We start from the raw sequence: 20,570 nt of genomic DNA, 5'->3' as shown, positions 1-20,570 counted from the left end.
CAACCCTCTCTATCATTAAGTTTTCTTGGTTCAGCAGTAAACCAAGGGTGGAACTCTTGGACTAATTACATGAGCAGGTGGGCATTTCAGTGCTAGCAACTTTAACAACAAATGAAAAAACAGACTGGTATTGTCTGAAGTATCTCTTCACATTCAGAGAGGCACATTTGATATATAAAAGAGCAACTTGTTATATAAAATAGGAATAAAAAAAAACGTAAATTACATGCATCAAATAAGTTTAGTTATTTATTGGCATGACCGCTGTAAATGATCATTTTTAGCCTGCGGTTCTGCAGCTTTAGACTTACTATAATGTTACTGTGCTACAGAGTGTCATATGGTAGAAACATCCAGAATATTTTATGAGATCATTAAGCTGGAGATTCCACAGCATTTAAATTTGGTTTCTTTCTGTTGATTGATATTCTCATTTGAAATTCATTCGTTAAGACAGCTCCATCACGAGAATGATTGTATTACATTTTTATTTAATTTTCCTATTTTGAATTAAACTATTTTGGGAGTGCAGTCAGAAAAACAGAGCAGCGTGTTAAACATACATCCAATGGGTTACCAGGCTAAATCCTCCATAACTACCACATTTAGCTGGACAGACGGTGATGATGACAGTGATGATATCATGTGTCACTGTGATAACAGGTGTGTTATAGAGGGCAGGTGTTCTTGGGTGGATCACTCTCTCTCTCTCTCTCTGTCTCGCTGTCATTCTGAGTATAAGTTTGTCTCAGTTTGTTTTATGGGAAGTCTTGCTGTGCCCATTCTGGGATACCAACATGCCAGAGGAAATATCTGTTTATAGAATGTACATATTTGAAAGCCAGTTTAGTGGTAGATTAAGTTAAAACATATGTGTATGTTCTTTGATGTCTTAGTCTGCAGGCCATACATTTTTATTATTATAAAAAAAGCAATGTAAATGGATGAAACTTTAGTTTGGAGTGCTGACTTTTGCATTATCTTGAATAAAGACATAAATGTTAATGAAGATCTGGAACAGTGAGTTTTAACTGCCTGCTAATGATAAAACCTCATGTGGCCTATGGCTTTCTGTACATTTATATGGTTTTATTGCCAGTGTAATATTTTTGCTGGTCAGTCTGGAGGAACAGCTCCATAAATTGCACATTCTTTCCCAGCTCTTTTCAACTTTTAATATTTTCTTATTTTACAGAAAAATATGGGATAAGAAAGTCAAGGATTCAACAACCAGGTGAATTCAGTTGACTCTTCTTTGGCACTTATAGTAAAACATATTTCTTTACCACACATCGGAGCATCTTCTTGTATTCTTAATTTAACCCTTAATGTACTACTGCTCTTGTCTCCTAGATTGAGTCAGATGACCAAGAAGAAGGGATTCTGGGTTGAGAAAGTACATTGTCTAGGCACAGAGCCCAGTTTGGCGGAGTGTCATGCTCAGCTGTCAATCCCTCGAAGCCCCGGCCCCTGTAAGAACGGTCGCCATGCTGTGGCCCGCTGTGTCCCAGGACCACAGTTTGCTCGCATGTCCTCTGGCAGACCCCAGGCACCTCACCCTGCAGAGGTAATCCTAAAAACATTTTGTTTTTTTAGTTAATGACTGGCTTTAATGACTTAAAAAAAATGAAATATTTATATTTTTTTTAATAAAAAAAAGTTTATCAGTCATCATAATTACATTGTAATGGGCCATACCGAATAAAAAGTAATAAAAACCCCACAAATAATTACAAGACTCAAATTCGACCCTCATTATGCTGTTATTGAAATTAAAATATACGTTTAAAAAAAGCTTTATAGAAAAAAAATACAGTTTTTGACAAAATATAAAGAAAAAATATCGTTCTTGACACAAAACATAAGTAATTAAATAATATGGTGAGGTTTTATGATTTTTGACTTTTTGCACTGATCTTCAACCCTGTTAAACCCTGATGACTTGAATATAATAGAATTAGAAATAGAATAAGCATATACACCATTGTTCAAAAGATTAGCAAATTATTACTATTATTCAGCAAGGATGCATTAATTTGATCAAAAGTGACAGTAAAGACTGTTCACAGATTGCTAGATTGTTACAAAAAAACCTATTTCAAATAAATGTTGTGCTTTTTAACTTTCTGTTCATCAAAGAATCCTGAAAAAAATGTATCATGGTTTCCACAAAGTTCAGCATTGATAATAATAAGAATTGTTTAATTAGCACCAAACCAGCATATTAGAATTATTTCTGTTTCATGTGATTCAAATAGAAAACAGCTGTTTTAAATTGTAATATTTCACAAAATTGACAGTTTTTACTGCAATTTTACGGTAAATGTCATGGGTTACATTTTTTTTTCCAGTTACATTTAGTGATTTTTAAGTTTAGTTTACTTAGTTTAGTTCAGTTAGACACTGAAACTGAGTGATGTTACCAGAACGCATTTAATTTTATGTAACTTTATCACCTTTGGGGTGATACCTTTTGTATGAAACTTACTGTTAGGGGGTAATAATGTAGTGCTTTTAGAGTTAGGCTTAGCAGTTTGTAAAGCTATAACCACATATTTAGGGTTGGGGCTAATATTATGTTAGAATCAGTCTATTAAAAACCCATATTTGTCGACCGCTAATCTTCAGATTGGTGAAGCCATGTACCCCTCTGGTGCTCCCCATATGTCTGTTGTGGTTAAAACCCTAGTACTTAAAATGTAACCTTGTCAGTCTTTCTTCCCTTCTCATAGCTGTCAGTGCGTCTGAAGGCAGGACCACGTCTGGGAGAAGGAAGAGTCGAGGTTCTCCGTGAGGGAAAGTGGGGAACCGTGGCTGACCACCGGTGGGACCGGATCTCAGCCAGCGTGGTGTGCAGAGAGCTGGGCTTCGGCACTGCCAAAGAGGCTCTTCCCGGAGCATACATGGGTCAAGGTGAGACTTAATTTAAGCTTGAAGGATACCAGTTAGATCAACTAGAGGGCGAGTAAAAGATAGAATTTTCATTTTTTGATGACCTGTTCCTTAATCCGCAATATGGTGTTTATAGGTGATTCATAACTACGAACGTGATTATGATCATACTGAGTTTGCCATGTGATTCCACAGTAGTCTGAGTCTGAACTTAATTTGTGAGCAGTGCTTATCTATGGGATACGCCTGTCTGCAGCTGAATATGAAAGTGGTCAGAGATGATGTTATACATCATGCGATATCACACTCTCCAGGTGCAAAACATGAATTCCACATCAGTAATAAAGCTTTAAAGCAAGGAACTTTCCCTGAACTTTTTGTGGCTCAGATCCACACTGCATGTGAGTTTACTTTGGTTGAGTGAGACAAAGCTCCCCGCTGATCTGTATTCCAAGGGAATTGGTCCAATCTGACAAGATGGGATAATTGCTCTGCCAAAGAGAAGCCATGACAGTAGCTATTTATTGAAGACTTCCCAATATCGCTGTGATGAAAAACACAGCTGCAGTGTTTCACAGTTTTTATTTAAAGAAAGGAAGTGAAAAGGGTTTTGACTCATAAATTATGTTTTATCAGGTGCCACCGTTCAAAGAAGTGAAAGAATGAAATGTTGATTTATGGATAATGACGATTTTAGGGGTCTGTTATTTTGAAATATAAGATGTACTGCACTGGTAGTGGCCCATATGAGAGTCAAGACACTTGAAATGAACCTGCGTAAGGTTGATGCTTTCATGTTTTGAAAATAGTCCAGTCAAGGTTTCATTTTAACTTCCCAAGTGCCAAATACTGTAAGTGCAAACAGTCTTTGATGTGTTACTTGCCTGGCTGATAATTTTATTAGAAATGCCATTCTCAATTCAACCAACATTGGCAGCTGTGATGGAAAAAATATTTTAGAAAGTGACTCCACTTGCTGATTTTTGAATTTAGCCATTTGGATGAAGTAACAGGAATAGAGATCACAACTTATGATTTCTGCATGCCTGTATCGTTGAGGTCTTTAGGTATATTTATTGTCGTGTATAATTTTCCTAGTACAGCCGAGGCCACAAAAACATATAGTAAGTGAAGAGAGACACAAATTAACTTTTCAATGACAGAACAGAGCTGGACTGTTTGGGACAGGCGGTAAAAATAGGAAATTTATTGAGATGGGCTACACGCACCAGACTGTGGTTACCACATTTAGAAATGATCCTGAATAATGGTGTTGGTACAGTGTTCATTTCCCTGCCTGATTTTCCAGACATTTAATGTAACATTAATTCATCCAAAACTGAAAAAAACCTTCCTTTTTTTCTTCTGTGGAACATGAAGAAAGATATTTTGAAGAAAATTGGGGTCCAAACAACATGGACACCAATGGACAAATGTTTTCAAAATATCTTATTTTATGTTCCACAGAAGAAAGAGCTATACAGCTTTAAAAATATTTCAATTCTGTCATTATTTACTCTTATTTTTGGGTGAACTATCCCTTTAAAATGCTCGAAGATGTGCTGTCATTGTGGCTGTATTGTGGATATTTTTTGTTCAGAAATGGTTTTATCGAGTTTGAGTTGAACTCTGTATGACAATGTGGATTTTTTTAAGGCCAATGCAGCATGAAATAACACATTCTCTAAGCCCGACCTCCCAGTAAGATGAAAGTAAACCTATCTTTCCTGAATTTCCTAGATGACTTCATGTCTTAGGATTTGCTTGAATGCTGTATCAGCCGGTTTTGCTTCAGTTAGACACTATAGATGAGTCACGTTCACACTTTACAGGCAAAACGTATAAGCGTATAGACTTTTTTTTTTGTATGCAGCACACACTGAGTTTTTTCTCTGGCTTCGAACTGATGCTGACATTGCACTTGACTGAGAGAAATATTTCTTATATAGCAATTTAATCTGCTCCTAAAATAGGGATTATAGTCATCCCATGAAAGGAAAACACCATTAATGCGGAATATATATGTTGTTTTATTTTAGGGAGAAGAAACCATTTTCCGTAAACCACACTCTAGTGAAACTGTTCGTTGCAGTTGGTCACAGAACCACTCCCTTTCCATCAGCCACTTCTGGACTACTTAGTCTTTGTTTCTATTTTGCTTTTATTTACTTGCCTTTTTGTGCATACACTGTGTTTTATTTATACTTAGATTTATATTTAAGTTTTTTCCTTTAAAGAAATTATTTTTTTTTCTGCTAGGATGCATCAATTAATCAAAAGTGACAGTAAGCTAAATTTAAATGTCTCTTGCATTTTTTTTTTTTCTGTAGTCTATCAATGGGTTTTTCAGTGACTCTTAACTTTCTTCTTCGGTCCCTAATCTTTGATTACATCCTTGATTATATGTAATATTCTCTGTGAAGGAACATTTTCATATTAACCCTCAGGGTTTTAGCCAAACTCTAGCAATTTGCTTCCCAGAAGCGAGGCTGAATAGGGTGCTGTGTTTGCTTTTGGGCTCTATCAATTTTGTTTCAAAACTAAACAGATGGTCATGATTTCTTTGCTTTGGTAGGAATAGGACTTTTTGAACTTAGCCGAGTGCAGTGCATTAGCACGTAACCACAGTTTTTCCACAGCAGTTCATACAGCTTTCTACTTCATTTACCATTATTTTCCCTAGCATGTATTTCTGAGATTGGGAAAAGCTATATAATTACTCTTACGCTAATGTTGCTGTGGTATATTTATGCTGTGTAGTTGATTTCACATCCTTGTGAAATTTATATCTGAAGTTTTAGCACAATGCTCACGTTAGGCTCTAATTTAGCGGCCACCTCAGGCTGAAACAACCAATGTTTTTATGTCACAGTAAGCAAGAGGGAAATGAACTGTGACATCTGATATGCAGTCAAGCTCTTTTATATCAATAGAACTTCAAGAATGTGATGATAACGATTTTACAAAATAATCACATCTGCTCAGATTCATGTGTGGCTGAGGAATTCTGCTTTAAGAATACACTCTCAGAAAAAAAGGTACAAGGTACCCTAGGATACAAAAGTTAAAAGATACATCTTTGTACCATGTTTAAGCCTAAATGCCATACTACAATAATTTAAAAGTACTTTAAAATATTAGCAGTGCTAGTAATTTATTGCATGTAATCTGGATTATGTATTACAAAAATGATGTACTTGTAATTAGATTACATTACATTTTAAAATGCTCATAATCAGATTACAGTTACTTTTATTTTATACATTTGCTTATATACATTTGTAAAGTCTCACAGCTTTTCATCAACCCACAAACCCCTTGTAGTTCTTTCATGAACGCCAGTTTAGGAAAAACCTGGCATGATGTAATGTTTAATACACTTCATGATGTTGATAACAAAGAATGGAATCTATTTAAGGTTAAAAGCAATCTAAAAGTAATCAAAAAGCAGTCAGAATACATTACTTAAGTGTAATCCAATAGATTGTTTCAAATGATAATTTCTGCCATGTAATTTGTAATCAGTAGCAGACTACAATTTGTAAGCAATCTACTTAGTAGTACATAAAGTGTACATATACCTTTTAAAAGGTACCGCTCCAGTGACAGAGCTATGGAGTGAAAACACAGTGATCCTCTATAGATTTACATCAGTAAAGAACAATATTTAGTCTGTGAAAATGGCAGACAGCTTTTTTTTAAGGCAATGTTTAAGGGTCAGTTAGAAAGTATGTAGTGTTCTCTGTGGCTGAAAGTACTCAAATAGGCAGTGTTTGTTATTTTGTTTTATATTTGAGACTTTTAACTTGTGAAGCGCCAGTGACTTTTACTGTTTGTTTGTTTGTTTTACAGGGACGGGGCCAATCCACATGAACTCAGTGCAGTGCACTGGCACAGAGCGCTCCATTTTGGATTGTTACTTCCAGGAAGTCCCTCCCTGGACATTCAAACACAGCCAGGATGCTTCTGTCAAATGTTATGTTCCTAAAACAGGCTTTGAGACCACGGTAAGCAAAATGATCACAGGTTACTCTGATATGATTCTACATGCTGTGAAAAATATGTTGACTCCTGTCTAGCACAGCCTCCAAAGATGCTTGGATATTTAAGACTTTTACATTATATAATGCATTATATTGGGTTTATTGAGAATAAATATGCACACTTGAAATGTCTTTGTATTATATAGCATTTGTTTTTAATAACTGTGCAGAATAAAATGTCTTTATGCATTATAGGATAATTATTTTAAAAATACACTAATATTTGTGCAATAAAGGGCATTTATTTTATATACATATACAGATTTAAAACGTCTTTGGATTATATGATGCCTTTTGACATTTATTTTAAATATGCACACTTAAAATATCTTTGCATTATACAGTATAATGCATTATATGGCATTTACTTTAAATAAATCTACAATCTTAAAATGTCTTTGCATTTGTGTAATGCATTATATAGCAGTTATGGTAAATATACACAGATAAATGTTTTTGCATTAAATTATGTTTCATTAAAATAATTGTACAGACCTAAAATGTATTTGCGTTATATAATGCATTGTTTTGCCATTATTATCTTTTTTATATTATATTATGTTTTAAATATACACAATTTAATGTTTGCATTATATGGCAATTATTAATTTTTGCATTAAATTACATTTTATTTAAAATAAATATACAAACTTAAATGTCATAATGCATTATATAACCATTATAATGCATTATTTTTTAATATTCACTCTGTATGTCTTTGGAAAATATAATGCATGATTATGCCATTTATTTAAAATAAATGTATTGACTTGTATTGATCATTACACATTAAGGCATTTTAACATTATTTGCATATGTATAATGCATTATTAATTCCTGGCATAAGTGGCGCTAGCAATGCCAATGTCATGGGCTCAATTCCTAGGGAATGCATGGACTGATAAAATATATACCTTGAATGCAATGCAAATTGCTTTGGATAAAAGTGTCTTCCAAATGCATAAATGTATGCATTTAAATATGTACCTTTAAATGCAATGTGTAAATTGTATAGTATTTATTTCAAATATACGCACTTAATCCATTAAACCTCATCTTTAAACTAGTTTGTTAAAAAATGGCTCAAAAAAGTGAAGTCAGTTCTGAGAAAAGCTCTAGCATATGCCATGACATTTTGACATTTTTAAATGTGAGTTAAGTGTCCAAAAGTATTGAAATACTTCTTGAGGGCACTGTATGTGTAGTTTTGATGTCTGTGAGCGTGTTTGTGTTTCAGGTGCGGCTGGCGGGTGGCAGGGACCGGGCTGAGGGTCGTGTGGAGGTGCTCATGGAGGTGGGGGATAGAAAGCGCTGGGGGACGATTTGCAGTGAGAACTGGGGAATAAATGAAGCCATGGTGGTATGCAGGCAGCTGGGCTTTGGTTTCGCTGCAAGTGCCCATCAGGTGAGACTGCTGAAGAATGTTGTGTTTTCCAGTAATATCGCTCTGAATATGTCTTTTGTCTTGTTTGCTTTGGTTGCCTCAGTCTGTGTGCATTTGAGAGCTTCCTGTGCATGTTTAGGGGCACAGGGCAGGATATTTCTGCGCAACATTAGTGTTATACAGTACTTGTTTTGTGGAGGTGAAGAGGTGGGACAGGTTAACGGTAAACTGTGTTATTTTCAGACAGAATGGCAGGTACATTTGGTATGCGTCCTGCACACACTTCAACTGTTAGCAATAGTAACAGAGCAATAGTTGAGAACAGGTATCAAGACAGTTATACTTTAAGGGCACATTGTTTACCTTAATACTGTCTCTCTACCACACGTGCAGTACAGTCGAGCTTATAAGGTCAATAATAATTTATACTTTTCATAAAAACAATGCATCACAATTTATTAAATTAAACTTAATGTGGACAACAATTGTCATATAAATGGAATGGAAGTCTTTTTTAATCTGCATTAAATATAAATTAAGGTACAATTTCTATGCAAAATTCTGTATAATTTAAATATTATTTTTGTCACATAATGATAATGAAAATGATATACAACCCGAATTCCGGAAATGTTGGGACGTTTTTTAAATTTGAATAAAATGAAAACTAAAAGACTTTCAAATCACATGAGCCAATATTTTATTCACAATATAACATAGAGAACATAAATGTTTAAACAGTTAAATTTTACACTTTTATCCACAAAATGAGCTCATTTCAAATTTGGTGCCAGCTACAGGTCTCAAAAAAGTTGGCATGGGGGCAACAAAGGGCTGAAAAAGCAAGACATTTTGAAAAGATTCTGCTGGGAGAACATCTAGCAACTAATTAAGTTAATTGACATCAGGTCTGTAACATGTTTAGTTATAAAAGTGATGTCGTAGAGGGGCAGAGTCTCTCAGAAGTAAAGATGGGCAGAGGCTCTCCAATCTGTGAAAGAGTGCATAAAAGATTGTAGAATACTTTAAAAACAACGTTCCTCAACGTCAAATTGCAAAGGCTTTGCAAATCTCATTATCTACAGTGCATAACATCATCAAAAGGTTCAAAGAAACTGGAGAAATCTGGACAAGACTGAAGACCTTTGTTGGATGACCGTGGTCTTCAAGCCCTAAGACGACACTGCATCACTCATCGGCATGATTCTGTCATTGACATTACTAAATGGGCCCAAGAATACTTCCAGAAACCACTGTCGGTAAACACAATCCACCATGCCATCTGCTAAAGCTCTATCAAGCAAAAAGGAAGCCATATGTGAACATGGTCCAGAAGCACCGTCGTGTCCTGTTGGCCAAGGCTCATTTAAAATGGACTGTTTCAAAGTGGAAAAGTGTTCTATTGTCAGACGAGTCCAAATTGGACATTCTTGATAGAAATCACGGATGACGTTTCCTCCGGGCTAAAGAGGAGAGAGACCTTCCAGTGTGTTATCAACGTTCAGTTCAAAAGCCAGCATCTCTGATGGTTTGGGTGTGCATATGTGCATATGGTATGGGCAGCTTGCATGTTTTGGAAGGCACTATGAATGCTGAAAGGTATATAAATGTTTTAGAGCAACATATGCTCCCCTCCAGACGACGTATATTTCAGGGAAGGACTTGTGTATTTCAGCAGGCCAATGCAAAACCACATACTGCAGCTATTACAACAGCATGGCTTCATAGTAGAAGAGTCTGGGTGCTGAATTGGCTTGCCTGCAGTCCAGATCTTTCACCTATAGAGGACATTTAGAGGACATAAATGAAAAATACGTCAAAGATGACCACGAACTCTTCAGCAGCTGGAAACCTATATCAGGCAAAAATGGGACCAAATTCCAACACCAAAACTACAGAAACTCATAACTTCGATGCCCAGACATCTTCAAATTGTTTTGAAAAGAAGAGGAGATGGTAAACATGCCCCCGTCCCAACTATTTTGAGACCTGGAAATATTGTCTCATGTGATTTGAAATTCTTTTAATTTTCATTTGATTCAAATTTAAAAAACGTCCCAACATTTCCGGAATTCGGGTTGTATGTATATATATATTTTTTTGCAATTTATCATGAGAAAAAGACAGTTAATGTGCTTTATTGCCATGAAAATAATGTCCCAATGCAAAAAAATTGTGTACTGTAATATATAATAATATTACCTTATTTCTGATAATATCCTCTGAACCTGAAAATTGGATTATTTATAACTAGAGCAAGTTAACTTCCCAAAAGTATTTAATGTCATATACCCTATTCATACCCTATTTGTAAAATCTTAACATCATGAGATGCATAGCATTTGTTTTTAAATAAAAATATAATAAAACACAATAAAATAAATACTTTTAATAAACAAAATGCAGCCATAACAGTTAAGCATTTTAGCAACCATCCATAAATTTAAATCAGTACAACAAATATATGAAATGTGAAAAACAGGAAACATATGAATAGAGGGCATATCAACTTCCTAAAAAGTATTTCATGTCAAATACCCTTCTTGTAAAATCTATACATTATCTATGCATAAATGTATATATTAATACTTCATATGCAGACAAATAAGATGTGGCCTTCCTGTGTTTAGGACACATATTATTGGCAAGGAAACCCTGTAGCTGAAGAAGTGCTGTTGAGTGGGACTCACTGTGTGGGAACAGAAATGTCCATCCAGCAGTGCCGTCGTAACAGTTACGTCCACTGCCCTCGAGGAGGTGGAGCTAAAGCAGCAGGCGTCACCTGTTCTGAAAGTAAGTCATTGGAATGACAAAATCTGATGTGTTTGACAATTTTATCTGCACTTAATGATCCAAATGAATAAATCAACTTCCCATTTTAGCGGCATCTGACCTGGTTTTGGATGCGCAGCTCGTGCAGGAGAGCGCTTACCTGGAAGACAGGCCTCTGCACCTGCTCACCTGTGCGCATGAGGAGAACTGTCTCTCCTCCTCTGCCAGCCGTATGCAGTGGCCATACGGGCACCGCCGCCTTCTGCGTTTCTCCTCCCGTATCATGAACTTGGGCAGAGCCGACTTCCGTCCGAGAGCCTCAAGAGAGTCCTGGACCTGGCACCAGTGCCACAGGTGAGGGTTTTACTTCTTCCTTCTGTTTTAATGTTTATACAGAATGAAACCGAAGCCTGAGTGCTCTTACAAAAATATTGTCATCTTTTTTTATGAAATATTCCCATTGTAGAGTGCATGATGCATAAAGGAACCTGCAAAATATAAAAATAGTCATTCCACAATGAATTCATGATGTTTTGGTGCAAAACCTGCATCTTATTCTTTGGCTACCACTGGATACCTGAAATCCAGTTTAACTAGGTGCTCAATGAACTTAAATAGTGCTGTGCAGTGAGTACTTAAATTAAGTTATTGTTAAAAAAGTATTATTGTTGTCATAGTAGTTATTTGTAGTATATATATATATATATATATATATATATATTTATTTATATATAACTTTTTTTCTATTCAATTAAATCCATCTTGAAGTTACTTTTTATGTTTATAATTATTTTTATTCAGTTAAATCCATCTTGAAGTTACTTTTTATGTTTATAATAATTTTTATATATATCCAGACATTGAGTGTAGCTTTCAGTGTTTTAAACAGACATTTCGGGTTATTATTATTGTTGTTGTTTTAAATATTTTATATTAAAATTTATTTTTTCTTTTCTATTTATTAATTTACATCACTTTTAAAATGTTTAACTTTTTTATTAATATTTAAAATATTTGTATTACTTTTATATAAATCCAGACATACGTTGTTGTAAAGTGCACATTCATTAAGCAACTCAATTCAGGTTATTATTATTATCTTGTATTGTTTTTAATATTTTTATAGTATTACTTTTTTCTTTCATATTTATTTAAATTAAAAATATATTAAATTTATTTTTTATTATTATTTTAATATATATGCAGGCATAGAGTGTCACATGTAGTCAAGTGCACATTCAGAACACCAGATCATAGTAGTAATCCACTGCATCCTCCTAACCCTAACACTCAGGATCAGCTTTTGCATATATTCTTTTAATAAATAGGGTACTTAAATAATAGGGGCAGCACATGGATTTAAATAATTCAGGAATAACCCTGACGCATGACACACTATTTTCTAGAAGAGTATTTGTGGTTACATTTCCTTTCAGTTTAATCAGTCATTTCAGCTTGCAATGAAAAGAATGTCCACTTCTTTCTAAAACGGGTCATGGGTGGTCAGTAAGCTTGCCGTCATCTTTCAGATTAATTAGCTGCGTTGAGCACCTCCACTCCCTTTACATGTGTTCTGAAAATAATTGCAAACCCATTCTGTGGGAACAAGGCACTCTGTTGTGGAGGAGTTGTGGGCTTTGCGTGTTCGCAGGCCAAACCTGTTTTTATTAATCTTTTAAAACAACACCAGTGAAGTTGGCATTTGAAAGCCATCTATTCAGACGAGCTGAATAAACAGCCCCGTCAGCATAACAACAACTTCCTGTAAAGGGTGTTGCCGTAGCGGCCAACACCTTCATGTAGGAGCAGTGAGGTCATTAGGCAGTGGTCCATAGTGAACCTTTGTTCTTCCCATGTTCACTAGACAGCATGAAATGTAAGATTTTTTACACATTCTGGAAAACATCAGCAAAACTGCTGCCATGACTCTAGGGTGTTGTGGGTGGTCCCAGCAGTGCTGGTAGATTAACTGATTACAAATTAAATGATGAGAATTGTAGTCTGTAACGTAATCTAGATTACTCGGTTTAGGCACTGTATTCTGACTGCTTTTGGATTACTTTTAGCTTACTTTTCTAGGGATGGCACGATATTATCGGAAGGTTATCGGAATCGCCGATAATGGCTTCAAATTTAATCAGCATTATTATAAATTATGCCGATATGCCTTGCCGATAAGACAGATGGCTCACATATGCTCAGGGTGTGATAGTGATAAGAACACGTCAGCAGTGTGATCATTCTTGAAGCAAACTTTTGCCTGAATGATTCACTGTTTTGGATCGCCACATTTGATTTGAGAATGCACATACAGAACGATGCCTCCGATGTGCGATAGAGTCAATACAGTCACTAGCACATGCAGAAGCAGCAGTAGCAGCTTCCCCCGGGTCCTAATCCCTGTACGCAAGGCGTTTTATTTACTTAGGGGGCACTGTTGGCCTACTTGTAATAATGTAAAATACATAAATATCATTAAGATATTGATACTGCTTTATTTATTTCTGAATAAATAAAGCAGTATCAATGTCATAAAATCACGAGTCTGCTTTGATTTACAGGCTAGAGCCTGTAGTTTACATAAACAAAAATCACAAACACTTGTAAATTAAATAACGTGTTATATACATTATACATTTATTAATATGTAAAATATTTTTTCAAATGGATTATGAAAATGTATATACAACGTACTCTCATTATAAAATAGAACTTTAATAATGTTTATAAGTTCTAACAAACACGTTTTTGAAAAAAAAAATAAAAAAATAAAAATAAATTGTTTATAATTTCTGCACAGGGGAGACTTGGTGTTGTTTCAAAACAAACAGAAATATATATCGGCTATCGGCCAAAAAGATTAGAAAAATATCGGATATCGGCAAAAATCTAATATTGTGCACTCCTTACTTTTGACCTAACTTGTTTATAGATTTAAATGGGATCATTGTTGTTAAAAAACTATGAGGAATAGTATTAATGATTTTTGTCTTGTAAACACCACTGAATTATTCTGATTCTGCTGATATGAATATGTTTGTTTCAGGCATTATCACAGCATTGAAGTGTTCACACATTATGACCTCCTCACACTCAACGGAAGCCGAGTGGCCGAAGGACACAAAGCCAGTTTCTGTCTGGAAGACACCTACTGCCCTGATGGTAAAAGACTAGTTGTGTTAAATCTTACATGAATGTCATTCAGTTTATATGGAAGCTCATTTCTATCACTTAATAAATATAAAAAGGTAACTGAATTTTTATTTCACAATTTTGACTTCTTTTCTTGCAATTGCAAGTTTACATATCTCAATTTTGACTTTTTTCTTAGAATTACATGATATAAACCTCACAATTATGACTTTTTCTCTTGTTTGTGTCAGAATTGTGAGAAAAAAGCCACAATCTTTATATCTTTAGAATCTTTATATCTATAGTTTATATCTTGCGGTTCTGACTTTATTTCTTACAATTGCGTGTTCATGTCAAACAGTTCTGACTTGGTAACTCGCAATTGAGTTTATATCTCACAATTCTGAGAAAATAAGTCAGAATTGTGAGATATAAAATTGCAATTGCGAGAAAAAAGTCAAAATTGCCAGGTATAAATTCACAATTAGGAGAAAAAAGTCTAAAAGAGTTTATATCATGCAATTCTGAGAAAACAATTCAGAATTGCAAGAAAAAAAGTTTGTGAGCTCAAAAGTCGCAGTTACCTTTTAAAAAATTGTATTGAGTGGTAGAAACAAGCTTCCCTTGGTTTACTAGAGCAACCACACATAACTGTTTTTTTTTTCTTCAGGACTTCAAAAGCGCTTTTCATGTTACAATTACGGAGATCAAGGCATTTCGGTGGGTTGCTGGGACACTTACCGCCACGATATCGACTGCCAGTGGATAGACATCACTGATGTCAGACCTGGAGACTACATCATGCAGGTGAAATGATTTAGAACATCTGAACTGTAGAAGATGGCAGTCACAGCACAAAACTTTTTTACACGGTAGATTCTCTTTTCAGGATGCAGTTTAGCCACTTTTTCTCTGTCATTAACTTTGGAACGTGTTAATCATCCGAATCACTGTGGGCACAGTGAGCACTTCCGCAGCTGAGCTTCACATGTAGAACCAGCCAATCAAAGAGCCGCTTTTAGGAGCCAATCAAGAGGCCTTTTATGCATCCCAGTCATAAAATATAGGTTGACTTGAAGCTTTGTTTTAATTACAGTGTACCTTTGTGCCTTGACAATTTTGAAGATTTATTTGCTTGAAATGTCGCCATGATAGATTTGCATGTATTTTAAGCACGTTTGGCAGATGCTAATTACAAACCGGCATCGGGCTGCTGCTATGTATGGCATAGCAGCGAGCCATAGTGATACTCAAAGGTCAGAGCTCCCATCTCCATGTAGAGTAATGCCAACTGTCTCATGCCAGCCCAACTGAGCAAAGACGCTGCGTAAATGAAGCTTCTATACATTATGATCCAAGCAAACCTGTTGCTTTTCTTTGAGTTGCTTGTCTTTAATTCTGCACCCAAAATAACCCAATGTTAAGCATTCCCTGCTGGAGGAGCAAGGCGTGCTATATTCCCGTCTATTAGACATGGTCAATTAGGTTCAGAGGAATTTACGCCCGCCTGTTTTACAGGCACTTTCTCGCTCAAACATATGGTCAGACAGACCCAGAGCTCCACAGTCCAGAGTAAAAGTAGCACACTGTCATTAAAAGCGTAAAGAAAAAAAGATAAGCGAGACTGCTCACAAAATAATTACCTTCGGCAAGAAAAATATTTCCAGAATAAAATAAAAGAACTGTTGTTTCAGCATTTAAAAAGTTCTTAAGCCTTGCAGGCATAATCACATTAAATTTCCATAGAATGATGTAGCTCAGAGTTACTCGTTTGACCCCATACCCTGCTTAAACAGCATGTTTTCATACTAATAAATTATTATATTGTGACTATATAACTATTTTGGGAGCCTGATTTGGTGGAGCCAATTTGTAAAGTGGTTTGATGAGCAATCTGACTGCATAACATTTTCTTATAAGCTCCATATCCTTGATGGTTCTGCATGTCTGGAACTGTGAAACTTTTACAGTGCTACGATTAAATGACACCAAATGACAAAATATTATTTCAGGCAGCCATAATAAAACTGCTTGTATTTAATAATGTAATACTGTATGTATGTATGTATATGTATGTATGTATATATATGTGTGTGTGTGTGTGTGTATGTCTGTCTGTCTGTCTGTCTGTCTGTCTATCTATCTATCTATCTATGCTATTTTATATTATTATTATTAAAATTATAATATTTAATATTTTTTTAATATAAAATTAATTTTATTTAGATGGTCCTTATGTAGCAATTTTTTTGCAAACCTATATAATTTTTTTTTTAATGTATTAAAAAAAATTAAGCAGCTTCGAAATTCACGTTTGAGGTACAATTGTGTTGATTTTCGGTGTACAAAAATTGAAAGTCTGTTAGTAATGTTAACCACACTTTTTTTTTTACCCATTAGTAATTCCTGAGGGATCCCAGGGCAAATTATCCTTCTGGGTTGCCCTACAAATTGACCTAATTACCAAACCGCTCTATTCATTCTTGTGTGTGTTTTGTCAGGTTGAAGTAAATCCGTCTCTGGACATGGCTGAATCAGACTTTATGAACAATGTCATGCGTTGTCGATGTAAATATGATGGACACAGAGTGTTTATGTATGGCTGTCATGCAGGTATAATCCCCGTAACACTGAATGAACCATGATATATGTGTAGGTATACTCAAGCACGTATCTAAATTCTGATTTACTGTTCTTTCACAGGTGATGCCTACAGTGCCGAAACTGAGGATTTATTCGAACATCAGCGTCAGATCAGCAATAACTTCATTTGAGCCTGGTAAAGAGAGGTGAGAGGAGAGGATGTTCATTAATGGCTCCCAGAAATGCGGCTAATTGGACAATACACTGGGTGAAAGATAAGGAGATCTTAGCTGATCTCAGAACAGTCTACCAGTAGCACTAATGAGTGGAGGCTACATCACTAAACGATTTTCTCTATAGAACTGAATTCTTCCAGATGTTTGGAAATCAAACGAAAAGGCTTAGTTCACCTAAAATTAGATTCTGTCATGATTTTGACTTTTGTTTTTAAGTACAGTAGCATACTGGTTGTCCTTTTTCACCCATTTGCAATGAATAGAGACTGGAGCTTGTTTTTAGGAACTATATTTAAGACAATGGATATCTGTATTCCTCTCTTGAGCTCTATTACGGATGCCAAAAGTTTTAGTAAATAACTTCATTTTCAGTCAGTCTGCCTGGCACACATGGTTTTGTATCAGAAGATTTGATATATACTTTTATCATATATTTATAGTGCATTGTTTGTAATTTTGGAGTTTGATAGTTCCAGTCAATACTTTCATTTTATTGAAAAGAGTGAGTGAAAGAATGGATGAAAAGCATTTGTCCGTGTTTCACTCCGTCTCAAATCGCACTCACGGAAAGCGCTCGAGAAACAGTATCTCTTTTGCAGCTTGGAATACTTTCAACTTTCAATTACGTTTTTTTTTTTTAGTCCCGAGCAAGAGACTGTACGACATTCACATTACATGATTTAACAGATTTTTACGTAGAGAGTGTGATAGCGCACCGCATTAAAAGAAAGGATTAATGTTTTCATAACCGCTGGTCAAATTAAAAAAACGAAACTAAAATTAAAATTTTTTTGAGAGCAAGGGGGCCCTACGCAGGTGTTTCGGGGGCCCTACGCAGCTTGCGTATTCTGCGTATAGGGAGGATCGGCTCTGCTCTTATCGGATTAATGCCCAGAGCTTTGGAATGAGTGGTGTCAGTAAATAAAGACAGAATCTGTATTTTTGGGGTGAACTGTTCCTTTAATTATTATCAATTGAATAACTAGGACATTGTTTTCAGAGTCTATGTTAGCTGCAGTTGTTGTTGATCATCTGGTTAAAAATAAAACATCATGTAAAATCTGTAGTTCTTGGGACCATGAGACTAGCATTAGAAAATAATGAATTTATTATTTTCATGTACCCATATATTTATTTCTTGATGTTATAGATTAACTATAGAATAAATGTGTCGTTATAGAATACATATATTTGTACAATGTTTTTTTTTTTTCATTTTTAACTAATTTGAACTACATTTTACCAAAAAAAAAAAAAAAATCAAAGCAAAGAAATCTTAGTAAGTCCTTTTCTGAGCTACTTTACCTGACATCAAAATGCAGTTTGTTCACCTTTTCTGTTCATTTATGAGTTTTATATCTAATTTCAATTCTTCGGTTGGAGTTATGCACTTTATTGATGGACGTCAGTATTCTGGAAGAAATAGGTCATTCACTACCATTTTTCAACACACACTTCTGTTTGTTTGTTTATTAACATGTTGAAGTATTTATGCCTTCTTTCCATTTTTAAATAGACCTTGTTCATATTTTTCGGTGACTTTCCTCAATCCTAAAATGTAACAATGGCTGTTGTATATGCTTAAGATTAATTTATTTAATACATTGTTAAACAAATTTTGATAATTCATTGTATTAATAAATGCTTGCTAAAAGGTTGGCTGCTTTAATATATTTAACATGTTCAAGGTTTGGAATTTGTTTAGTATGTACTTGAAGCTTTTTTAACATCCATGAGTATAAAGAGTACATTGTTACAATGTTGCAAACAGTCCTGAAAAGCATTCATAGTGATGCTGGGAATGAATATGTATGGCCCGTAGCTTATATTCTTATGTATGGCCCATAAATATATTCTTAAAGTAGTGAACCCTTTTGAGCTGTACTGTATCAGTTTTTACTTTTGTAATTTTTGCACGGTATGTTTAACAACGGTTATTGTGCATGTGATGAACTGATGAACTGACTTTATAGCTACTGTGTATCTTAAATCCTTGTGTTATTTATCTTAAGGACTTCAACTTATGTACTTTCTATTTTCACAATATAGTGTTTTTTAACATTTGTAAGATCATAAATATGACAACATCTGTCCCTGTATTGTGTACTTTACTTTCACCATAACTCTTGATTTATTTCACCTATGCTTTTATTTATAATTAACGTTACTCTTAGCTCTTGTATAGCTCTCAGTCAATAATTCAAAGCAAATGTTTTTTAAAAATATAATCTTCTGGTGGTAATTGTGCACTTTTCTGGGAGTTGTTGAGAGTTTAAGCTCTAATTTGCAATACTCTCAGGGATGAAATGTGTGTCTTTTCCAGTTTGTTCAAAATGATTTTTAAGATCGGCCAGGACAGATATAAATGGGAAAGTATTACCAAAATCATTCCAGAAACTGCAACGTGATGTAAACTCTTGTAACTGTTTTGTGATGGGTGTTACAGTAGTTAGTCTATGCAAACAACTTATCTCAAATGTGAATAAATATCACTCATCAGGTCTCATTTAGCTGCCTGTACTCTGTTTTTATGCTCACTGTGTACCATGATCCATTGCACAGGGACTCCATTAACAATAAATGTGTGTTTGTGAAAGACTTTTCTTTGGGTTTCTGTTTTTGTACCAAATAAATTTAAATGGCTGCTTCAGATGAGAAACAATCCAACTGAAGCCAAAAAAGGCAAAGTTTAAATCAACATATTAAGCATATGGCGTTAGTTCTGGCAGATCACATGATTCAAGCTTGCATCGACTGATTCTCAGCTGATCACATCTACCTATAGGTATATGACACCTATAGCGGAATTCCTATATAAGCTCTATTCATTATTATTCAGCAGCTTTTTAGCTTTTTCAGGAGCAAATTACCCTCCTCCATCCCCAACTCCTCCTTTTGCCACAGTCAGGACTTGACTTTCTGATATTCCTTGCTGAATCAGACTCCTTTTATCTTGAATAATGTGTTACACTTAAATATCAGTAAGTACATGAATGATATTTGTTCTGTTCTGTTTACACTTGGGGGTTATTATTGCTGCTCTCCCTGCTCATTCATGACAGGCGGCATGGATGGACATGGGGTTTTTGCCCAGAACAGAACTGAGGACATTGTGCAAATTCAGCATGCCTGTCTAGCTAAAAGCATTGGACACTTATGAGACAAATCACAGTTCAGCCCTCATTTCAATGTATTTGTCAATTCTGCACATGGCACAACTAGGTGGCACGTTATATTTGATCAACAGAAGTGACGCTTTTATGAGAGTATATGGCAGTTCAACAGTCAATTTTGTATGGCTTTGTTATGTTCACTGGGAAGGAACTGTTGTATTGCAGAGCAAAGCAATAAAAGAAGTGAAGCTTAGGTCAGGAAAGAGCTGTTATATATTCACTTTCAGACTTGTTTATGAAGCCCAAGTTATTTTGTTAAATCTTAACTCAATAATTATGAAAGTGTGTCAGGAAAACCTAAGAAGCAGGCCTTACACAAATAATTCTAATTATATTATTATACAATTAGAATTAT

At 35.0% G+C, this 20,570-nt stretch overlaps 1 protein-coding gene across 1 annotated transcript in view; it reads left to right on the top strand.

Annotated features, from left to right (window-relative positions):
• LOC306884160 (lysyl oxidase homolog 4-like) overlaps window positions 1–19,629 on the top strand; it is a 29,155-nt gene extending 9,526 nt beyond the window's left edge. The window contains exons 5-15 of the mRNA XM_079439871.1: window positions 1,196–1,234; window positions 1,354–1,567; window positions 2,733–2,913; window positions 6,745–6,899; window positions 8,173–8,340; window positions 10,950–11,112; window positions 11,202–11,445; window positions 14,138–14,253; window positions 14,894–15,030; window positions 16,725–16,836; window positions 16,927–19,629. Coding sequence (XP_079295997.1) covers window positions 1,196–1,234; window positions 1,354–1,567; window positions 2,733–2,913; window positions 6,745–6,899; window positions 8,173–8,340; window positions 10,950–11,112; window positions 11,202–11,445; window positions 14,138–14,253; window positions 14,894–15,030; window positions 16,725–16,836; window positions 16,927–16,997 — 1,600 coding nt within the window. The 3' untranslated portion in view covers window positions 16,998–19,629. The remainder of the gene's footprint in view (window positions 1–1,195; window positions 1,235–1,353; window positions 1,568–2,732; window positions 2,914–6,744; window positions 6,900–8,172; window positions 8,341–10,949; window positions 11,113–11,201; window positions 11,446–14,137; window positions 14,254–14,893; window positions 15,031–16,724; window positions 16,837–16,926) is intronic.
• Window positions 19,630–20,570: the final 941 nt, after the last annotated feature.

The sequence above is a fragment of the Barbus barbus genome, assembly GCF_936440315.1.
Source record: "Barbus barbus genome assembly, chromosome: 18".
Lineage (NCBI taxonomy): Eukaryota > Metazoa > Chordata > Actinopteri > Cypriniformes > Cyprinidae > Barbus > Barbus barbus.
This window is presented reverse-complemented; position numbering and strand designations above follow the sequence as displayed.